The sequence below is a fragment of the Pieris napi genome, chromosome 12 (assembly GCF_905475465.1).
Source record: "Pieris napi chromosome 12, ilPieNapi1.2, whole genome shotgun sequence".
Lineage (NCBI taxonomy): Eukaryota > Metazoa > Arthropoda > Insecta > Lepidoptera > Pieridae > Pieris > Pieris napi.
The window spans coordinates 3,808,000-3,818,652 of record NC_062245.1 but is presented as its reverse complement, the minus strand read 5'-3'; the positions used below and the strand labels follow the sequence as shown (position 1 = coordinate 3,818,652).

General features: G+C 34.6%; 1 protein-coding gene across 1 annotated transcript; it reads left to right on the top strand.

Annotated features, from left to right (window-relative positions):
- The first annotated feature begins 217 nt into the window (after positions 1-217).
- On the top strand, positions 218-5,522 carry LOC125054899 (zinc transporter ZIP2-like). The gene is made up of 4 exons (XM_047657045.1): positions 218-617; positions 4,125-4,332; positions 4,523-4,658; positions 5,405-5,522. Exons 1-4 carry the CDS (start codon positions 298-300, stop codon positions 5,410-5,412), a joined length of 672 nt encoding a protein of 223 aa, XP_047513001.1. The 5' UTR covers positions 218-297; the 3' UTR covers positions 5,413-5,522.
- The last annotated feature ends 5,131 nt before the right edge of the window (positions 5,523-10,653 follow it).

Genomic DNA, 10,653 nt, shown 5'->3' with positions numbered 1-10,653 from the left:
AAAAGGCAAAGAAACGGTATTAATTTTTCTTTAAATATTTGTACATGATTAATTTTTTGTTTACCGTGCTCTTATTTTCATGAGATTTATTTGATAGCCAAAGTTTTTAATTTATATATATTAGAAAAGTAATTTACGCAGATTTTTGTAATATATCTTAGGAGAATTTCCATCAATTAATATTATTTAAATTACGTTTTCTCAACAACAAATAGTTAATCTCTGGTATAATGAATCTATTTTGTTATAGAGGACGGCCGGTTGCCAGAGTTGCCAATATACCTAGCAGCCCTGATCATGTGTAGCGGATTCTTCATGATGTACCTCGTCGAAGAGCTAGTCCACGTCTACATTACCAGCAGAGAGAACAAGACTGCGAATACCAGTTTTACAAGAGTTTTAAGTATAAGAAGAAATAACGATGAGGAAGAGGGGCAAACACAAGTTATTAAAACGATAGAAACTTCCCAAGCACATGGTCACAGCCATTTAGCCATTCAATCTGATGATACAATTGTGTCAGCGCTTAGAGGACTTCTAGTCGTGTTGGCTCTGTCTATTCATGAGCTGTTCGAGGGTCTTGCTGTTGGTTTGGAGGCGTCAGCAAGAAGTGTCTGGTAAGAGAATTATATTTGCAACATTTGTGGCACTTTTGGTAGTGTCTTAGTGTAGTAGAAGTATAACTGTTTCATTATGCTTTGAGATTAATATTTATATAATTTTTAATACGGACTATGTTTTCTATACATATCATTATTTTGTTTATAAATTCGTTTGTTATTGCTATGGAAGACACGGTCATAGTTAAATGTTTTGCGTTTGGACTTTAATTACTTATTTAATTTCTTAATCAATAATAAATTATTCTTATAATTAAAATCCTATTAAGTTTTCATTGTTTCACGGAATCTTAAGATTATCGATTTTTACTGCGGATCTGACACATCGTAGATTTATTGACAGATCCTTTCCCACTCAGTCCAGTTTGACTGGACTTTTTATCAATAAAGCTGAGGTTGACATCTATATCAGATTAAGATAGGAATTGGATTACATATCAGGTCATATATAAAAGGGATGTACTTAAAAGCAAGAATTAACTTCCTGGACAATTTTAAATAAAACCCGCGAAGAGTATTTAACATCAGCTACGTATTTTTTTCTTTTTTTTAAAGTTATACTTCTTTTGGCGCGTTAGGGAAAAATGATGAGAGTAAATTGTTACGATGCGCGCGCACTCCGTCACAAAAAACCGACACCGTGAATATCTGTTCAAACGTCGGTAAAACAGTCTGGGCTGCTAGTTGGCACTTGAACTGTTTTATCGACAAGTTGCATTGTCTGTCATGGCGTATTCTTATTCAGAGAATAAACACGAGTTTATTCAAACCAAAATAATGATTTCTATACGAGAAGGCCCGTTCCAATGTGATAAAAAACATAGTGTTTATTGTAGTGAATATCATGATTAGTATATATAATATCGTATCGACTGGAAGTGACCATCAAAATTGACAAGAAAAATGCAATTCGAAGAGGGAAACGTCCCTCTAAAGTGCTCGAAGATAATTATTACGCCAAAGAAGTATAACTTCTAACGCGTGTACATACACACGTTTTTTTTTCTTTTTTATCCTCGTGTCTCCCAGTTAATAATATAAGATAATGGTTTGTTTCCAGTGTGTGTTTAAGTTATAAATAACGGCCATGATGTAATGCATCTGTAGGTGGGGGCAATTGTTATAAATGAAATCGGTGACATTCGAATTTAGATAATAAAAATTTATTTCTTTTAAAAAATAATGTATTCAGAGAATTCAGGATCTCTGAAGTCCGCTAATATACATTTGATAACCGCCTTGTAACATCTATAATACTGAGCAGTGGCTTCAGCGTGCTCTCATCCGTGAGGTCGTAGTTCGAACCCCAGTGCACAAGTTTCTCTATGCGCATTTAACAATCGCTCTAACGGTGAAGGAAAATATAGTGAGGAAACCGGCATACCTTAATACCATACAGTAGCAGAAGGCTGATTACCTACGAGAAAAAAAACAACTGATCACGAAATAGATACAGAAATCTGTCTCAGACCTAAAAGGTTGTAGTATCACTGGTTTTTATGTTCATCTGTAAAGGCATGTATCTAAAAATGATTTCATGTGAGATTTTTATTGCCATGGTTATCTGGAGCTCTCTCGTAACTTATATATGCAATTAATATATTTTAGAAGTGAAAACCTTCAACAATTTTCAAGATAATTTCAAGATAATGTGATGAGTGTAATTTTAATTTTTAAGTTCGATGTTGTCTAAGTTCGATGAAACGAAAAAGCGACAGTAAAAAGAGACATAAATTCATAAGACTTAACGTGGGAGAAAATGAGATAGGATAATGAAATACACACTAATTTAAAGTTTATACAGTGTATAATGCTTCCTTCGCTTTTTAGTTTCATCGACTTTCAAACTTTAATTATTTTAGTTTTTATCAAAATTAAAGATTGATATTAAACTTAAAAATTATTACACTCGTCATATTATCCTTTTAACCATAATTTTTGAAAGTTTCACTTCCACCACGTGTGAATTGCACACAGGTTTTTTTATAAATTCTGTGTCTGACCATCAAAATAATGTTGTGTTTTAATTAACCAACGCACATTGTCACCATACGCTGGCATGAACTTTGTAAATCATTATTTCTTTATTTAAACAAAGTAAATGAACTCAAGAATCCTTGGTCTCGTTTAAGGAATATATTTTATCACGATTTTATCACACTATCAGTCAACGTTTAGACGAATTACTTATAGAAGTGGTTCAAATCTTTAGATTAGTAGCTGTTATTTTTATTTTATCTCATTGCTGCTAACACTCTATATGGCTATCTCGAAAGCACTTTTTGGTATATGAATCCAAATTTTTTCCATAGCTTAAGACGTATTACATCTACTATATAAAAATAAGTCGGGTTTTCCTTCCTGACGCTATAACTCCAGAACGCACGAACCGATTTCCACGGTTTTGCATTCGTTGGAAAGGTCTCGGGCTCCGTGAGGTTTATAGCAAGAAAATTCAGGAAAAATTTCGTCAGAAAAGCGGGATCACCAAACGAAATGTTACATAAAACGAAGCCATTTGGTGGCGAAACGGAGTTCGCCGAGTTTGCTAGTATATTATAATATGTAAACTGAACTATTCAGTTATGACCTTATAATAACTAATATGACATTTGCATACCTATTTTTATATGGCTGTTGGGCGTTTTATTTATAATTAATCAATCTGGTACCATTTACTTTGCAAATAATAGGTTTATTATTATTATTAAAATTTACGTGTTGAGACCCCAGTTCCTTCCCAACACTCGTAAATACATTTCCCGCAGCTCCCGTATGCCAAAATGGAAGGCTTTTGTCCGGCATAGAAGGCCTGGACTACATAAATGATGTTATAGACGGATTTTTTATATTGAATGATAATAAAAATAGCCTATATTGGACTAAAATAAGGATTACATTAAATTTATGTCATATTTAATATAAGTAGGTACACGACCTTCGATGGAGTCAAGGCCTCCTCCAAATTCTTCAATTTCTCTCTCATCTTCGCTACTATTTTCCAATCATTCCCCCATATTTCTTTAATTTCATCTACCCAGGATTCTGGTGGCCGTCCTCTTTTTTCTTCTCACTGGGCCATTCCAAGTAAGAGTGCCTTTTGGACCCAGGTGGGTCTTTAATTTCCAACCGAAGAAAAGAACGCTCAATAGCCCTTTGGCATACTCCAATCTTCTTTTTTAGCGCCTTATTTAAATATATTATATATACTAGTTGACCCCGTGAACTTCGTTTCACCAACATCTATTTGTGTCAAAACTTTTAAAACAAACCAAAGAAATCGGACCTCATACAGCAGACTACATACTAATACCATGAAAAACATATTTCTGAAAGAATCTACAAATAAATGACAACCAAGTGACATTTTTTTAATTCTAAAAAGACGTCCAATTTCCTATATTTATATATATATATATATATATATATATATATATATATATATATAAATATATATAAATATAAATATATATATATAAATGATAATTTTGTAATTTGTTCCAGGTACATGTTTGGTGCAGTATCAGCTCATAAATACATAATAGCGTTCTGCATTGGAGTTGAACTTCTCGCTGCCGGCACCAAGCGGTGGCTGTCTATCGTCTACATCTTCACATTCTCCTTTGTCTCTGCTCTTGGTATTGGAGTGGGCATACTTTTGGTGGGAGGAGCCGGGGCTGCGTCAGCTGGATTATACTCAGTTGTTTTACAGGTAAGAAGAGAGCAGTGTAAGCGAGAGGGATATAGAGGAAGAGGAACTTTATAACTTATAGTTTTAGAGGGCTATTAAAAGTGACTAAATAAGCAATATATCTGATATAAAGGTTACTTGGATTGACAAAAATTTGTGGTAATTGCTTTATTTATTAATAATTTCATTAATTTAAACATTATTTTCTCAGGGTTTGGCCTGCGGTACGCTAGTGTATGTGGTTTTCTTTGAGGTATGGAGACAAGACCGTACTGGAATCATGCAGTTCCTATGCGCAGTCGCAGGTTTCGCGCTTATGGTCGGTTTAGAAGCCGTCGCTGAATCATGTAAGTCAAAGTCAAAATATATTTATTAATGTAACTTATTAACGTCAAAAACTATTAGTCTAAATTTAGTCGGTTCTCAAATCAAGGGCGTAAATTCAAATTCAAATTCAAAAATCATTTATTCTCGTAGGTAACACAATGTACACTTGTGATTCATCATTAAAGAAATACATATTAATGCTTCTAATTTTACATTTACTGCCAGTTCTCAAATCAAGGGCGTAGAACGGAAGAGAAGAACTGGCAATAAACTCTCCGCCACTCTTTTTAATCGCCATGTTTTTTTTACACAACGTTTGTAAGGAGCTGCAACCATTACACCATGTTCCACATAACATCTTAAGTAATTAATAATAATAACATAAATTAAAAACAAAGACTTGTCCTCTATCAGCAGGAGGCATGGTGAAATAGGAGCACGCACTTACATTCTCGTGGGAACAACACGCAAACACATAGTCGAAATAATTAACATCACCGCATACACGAATTCAAGTACGACCAGTCACCACAAGTAGCACCCGTTCACGAGTATGACGCATGGCCAGCCATCGGCCCCCTCGCCATATTGGCGTAGATCAGATAACCAGTATTTAGTGTAGCTTAAATATTTTAGTTTAAAACCACGAAGAAAATTGGGGTTTTTAATGGAATTAATATAAACGCCAGTATATCTTCCATATTTGAAGTGCCAAATTGTTTTTGTCTGACAAAAAGATACAAACTTATACATTTTTCTTTTACAGTTGTGTGACGATTATGACCTGCGCAAGCGACGACTAATTAAGATATCTTCATAAGTATTATTTTGTATTATTGTTATTGTGTAATTAAGTGGTGCCAATAAATATGTTGTTTTATAAATACTATTTTTATTTCCTTAAGAACAGCACTGGCTTTACTAGGTTTAAACACAAATTATGTCGAGGTGAGCGTTCTAACTCAGGCTGTTTACCGATGGATTTTTCTCTCTCCATCACTTGTTACTATGGTGTAAATAAAACATTATGACATAGAGGAGATGGGGGGAACTGGAGCCTACTAAGGAAAAAGTTCAATAAAAGGCAAATTTATTGATACTTTATTAACTTTACATTAGGAACTAAACTTATTCGACTATCATTTAATCACAGCGTTAACGTAACATAATTTGGCATTTTGACACAAATAAACTTTAAAGAAAAAAACAGGATCGCTCTCATTACCCGACTTTGCGTGAAATGAGAGCCTATAATTGCCTGAGTGGCAACTGAGTAAATACGAGCTGTAGTTTCGTCTTTAGGCGCACCGCTCCCATTACCCTCGGTTCCCCTATTAATTGATTTATTAGAGTTCACCACATCATGCATAATGCTATATCTACAGTACGTAACAAGCTATCTTTTCTAAAATATATGACAATTATGATAAACATAAATATTAAAAAAAATAAAAATACTAGCAAAACAGCGGATGAGGTATCAGATAGGTACGTAACAATGATTTTTAAAAATTGATCAGCCCACTACCGAATATGTCACGCTCTGGATCTATAGTCTTTATTCCCTTCACATAAACAGAAAGTCGCGAAAAATCAACACATGTATCAGGCAAGGGATTACCTAAATAATACTTTATTACATAAATTTATACTATATACATTGTTACAAATAAAATTAGATACTACTTGTGTAGTAACTCTGGATAGAAGGATATGAATGAATGCATCGTATCTTTTCATGTCCCAAGCCTTCCTCCACCAATTATCTGTGTAATGCGATATAAAAAAACATTCTAAGGTCTGCAACCTTCCCATTGGCTCACTTCTTTATAGATCTGTTCACTTACGTATAAAATATTAAAACAAATTAAGAAGAAACATTGTTGTTGTCCGCTGCAGCAACCAATGAACCGATTTTAATTAATATCTTGATTAAACTTGGGAACTTGCGAACTACACACGTGGAAGCCTAAATTGAGCAACAAATTGAATAATATAAAATTTCAAATATATCACATAAATACAGGTATCTTTAAGTCCATCAAAAAGAATCAAAGAAACAGATGCAATCTGAGGCTAAATTTAATCATGGAATTACCATCTTATGATAAAAGTACTATAAGGCTTACTTATAGTACTTTTACTCTTAAAGAAGTTTTATTTCAATCTGTGGTAGAAATGTAGCGACACCTACAATCTACAGCTCCAATCACTCACTACAGCTACTTCAGCTGCAGTCAAACACTGAATCGCGCTATCAAAGTCATTCTGAACGCTAAGTCTATATACTTTTCGACATTAGCCACTAGGGCCTTCGTGCCGGCGAGTCAGTGCTAAGACTGGCCGAGGATCCTCTATTTAGGTCGGAGGAAGAGCAGCATCTTCCTCTTTAAGTAGGTATTCCTATGTAGACTCGAACGAAACAGCGTTTAATTTCAGTGAAACAATCATTGTTTTGGGCTGTAGCCAAGTACACTGTTAGGTAAACAAACCTTATCTTTTGAAGTGAAAACTTCTTTAGCGGCGTTGTAGACTTTTTTTGGAATGGGTAAAACATTTTAAACTCGCGTCAGGACACGTGACCTGATCGAAAATTCGTAAGGTGGATGGAGATAAGACAGCTGGCGCGGAGTATTTAATGTAATATAAATTGTCATGTTTGTGTACGATAGCGCAATAAATAAATATTGTATTCTACCACATAAATGATAGTATTTTTATACTGATAAATCAAGCAATTCGTGCAAAATTATTCCCTAACCATTCCAAAATATCAAAAATGCACAAGGTTAATATTCAAGTTTTCACTTCTGCCGGCACTCCCGAAGTGCAACCCGTCGTTTTTTTTATACAGAAGTGGACAGACGTTTTGCCTTAATCCGACCTAATGCGGGCCATTGGAGGGCACCATTGTCCAGGAGATGTCTATTTAGCCGTCGCTTAAATGATCGCATATTTTAGTTCCTTAGTAGCAAGGAGTTCCAATCCTCAAGAAAAGACGATCCAAATCATGTAGTGCGTGACTTAGGGATGTCCACAACAATGGTGTGACACTCCAGCATGCTACTAGATGAGCATAGTTTGAAAGTTCCAATGTGTACAATCTATAGATGACTGAAAGGCAGGCAACTGAAGGGCCATAGTCAAGAATTGACTATCGCCCTTCAGTTATATAAGTATATAAGTGTTATGTAGAAATTATTATGTCAAGTAGGTACCGTTAACATGTCAAATGGAAGAGACAGTGCAATTTCTTTTTAACCAATTCCTTTTTTATCATAATAAAGTGTTTTATTTCATTCTTTTGTTTCTTAGATGTGACAAGGAGCATGATGTAGTTGCAGCTCCTTACAAACATTTTGTATTAATACCTACTTGTTTTCGATTTAGGTACTTATTATTCGATTGATAAAGTCAAAGTCAAAAATCATTTATTCATACAGGTAACTGTTAGTCTATGGAATGTAAATTAGGTGCCTTCAGCAATTATTATAGAATACATTACTTATTGTCTATGATATATCTGCTTTCTATGATTTGCTCTGTGTAATGTATAAGCTTACTTCCTTTTTCGCCATTGTCTGGTTAACACTTAACATTAAAATATAATTAACAGTGATTAATAAAATACTCGTTTCATTTAACAGGTTATGGGCCCAGACCACCTGATTTTATTTAAAAAACAAAATAGTTAAAGTGAAAAGTGCGAAATTGAGTTCAGTATAACCTCAAAACTCGCCACGCGTTTTTTTTTTTCATTATTCTTCATCAGCAAAAATGTCTTCAAATAATACGATGGCACTGATTGAAAAGCTGACGGGAAGAGAAAACTATCCTACGTGGAGATTTGCAGTGCAAACCTACCTCGAACATGAGGAATTATGGAGTTGTGTCACCGCGAAAGACAATGAAGCAATTGATCCCAAACTTAACACAAAAGCGAAGTCGAAAATTATCTTATTAGTACATCCCATCAACTATGTACATATACAAGAAGCCAAAACAGCTAAAGAAGTTTGGAATAATTTAGCCAAAGCTTTCGATGACAAAGGTTTGACACGCCGAGTTGGTCTGTTGAGAGATCTGATCAATACAACACTTGAAAATTGTCTGAACATTGAAGATTATGTTAACAAGATCATGACCACTGCTCACAAGTTAAGAAACATTGGTTTTGAAGTCGATGATGAATGGCTTGGGACTTTATTACTTGCCGGTTTACCAGAAATGTATCAACCAATGATCATGGCACTTGAAAGCTCTGGTGTGACAATTACAGCTGATTCTGTGAAGACTAAGCTTCTGCAAGAAGTAAGAAGCTCTGAGTCTAGTGCATTGTATGTCAAAAGTAAGGGAAATCAGTTTGTCAAACAAGCTCAAGATAAAAATAAAAAAAGTAAAGGTCCAAGGTGCTATGTGTGCAATCAATATGGGCATATAAGCAAATATTGCCGAAGTAAGAAAAAGGAACAGAAGTCTAAGGAGAACACAGATTCTGGGTATGTTGCTGTGTTATCTGCAACAATAAACAACGACAATAACTGGTATATTGATTCTGGAGCATCAATGCATATGACAATGAATCGTAACTTGATTTACGATGAAATTACACCTCCAATTTCCACAATAAGAGTAGCTAATGACAAGAAGCTAGTTGTGAAGGCCTGTGGAAAGATAAATATTAATGTTGTCAATACACAAGGTAAGTTGGAAACTATCAAGGTACAGAATGTTCTCTATATTCCTGAGTTGGCTACGAATCTTCTCTCTGTCAGTCAGATAATAAATAGTGGCTGTCAAGTACAATTTGACAAACAAGGTTGTAAAATTTTGAATAAAACAAACAAGCAAGTTGCAGCTGCTAAAATGATAAATAATATGTACAGGCTAAATACACATAGTATTCCAGCATACATATCTGCTTCAACAGAAAATGATGACTTCTACTTATGGCATCAGCGTATGGGTCATTTGAACTATACTGACCTGAAGAAGCTGGAGACCTGTGCTGAAGGTGTGCAAATGTCCCTGAGCAGTAATGTGACCTGTATCTCCTGTATAGAAGGTAAACAAACAAGCTTGCCATTCAAAAGTGAAGGTTTCCGAGCAACAAAATTGCTAGAACTTGTTCACTCCGACGTATGCGGGCCCATGGAAGTGAAGTCACTCGGAAATGCAAGGTATTTTCTTACCTTTACTGATGATTATTCTAGAAAAGTGACTGTTTTCATTTTAAAATCAAAGTCTGAATGTCTTAATAAATTTAAAGAATACAAATGTCTTGTAGAGAACCAACTTGACACTAAAATTAAAGTATTAAGAACCGATAATGGAACTGAGTATATAAATAATGATTTTACTGAATTTTTGAAGTCATCCGGCATACAACATCAAACATCAATTCCATACACGCCTCAACAAAATGGCTTATCTGAACGTATGAACAGGACACTGCTTGAAAAAGCCAGATGTATGTTAATCAATGCTAACTTACAGAAAAACTTGTGGGCTGAAGCAATAATGACAGCAGCATACATAGTGAACCGTTCACCTACACAAGCACTAAATTATATAACACCTGAGGAGATGTGGAGTGGAAGGATACCTGATGTAAGTCACATGAAAATATTTGGTTGTTATGCAATGGCTCAAATACCTAAAGAGAAAATTAAGAAATGGGACTCTAAATCACAGAAACTTATTTTTGTTGGTTATTGTGAAAATAGTAAAGGATATAGATTATTAGATTCCAAAACAAAAAATGTCATAAAAAGTAGAAATGTAATTTTCCTAGAGAATAGTATAACAAGAAATGTGGTTCCTCTCTCATTGTCAGAATCAGAAAATAAAGAATCAGATCATGTAATTGAAAGTTTTTCAAACCGTGAAGATAACACCACAGATTTGTCGTCTCATACACCCGTGGATCACAGCGATGGTTCTGATGACCCTGAGTATGTACCGGAGATGTCAGTGAAGTATCCTCAGAGTTCTAATATTACACTTCGTCCTCGA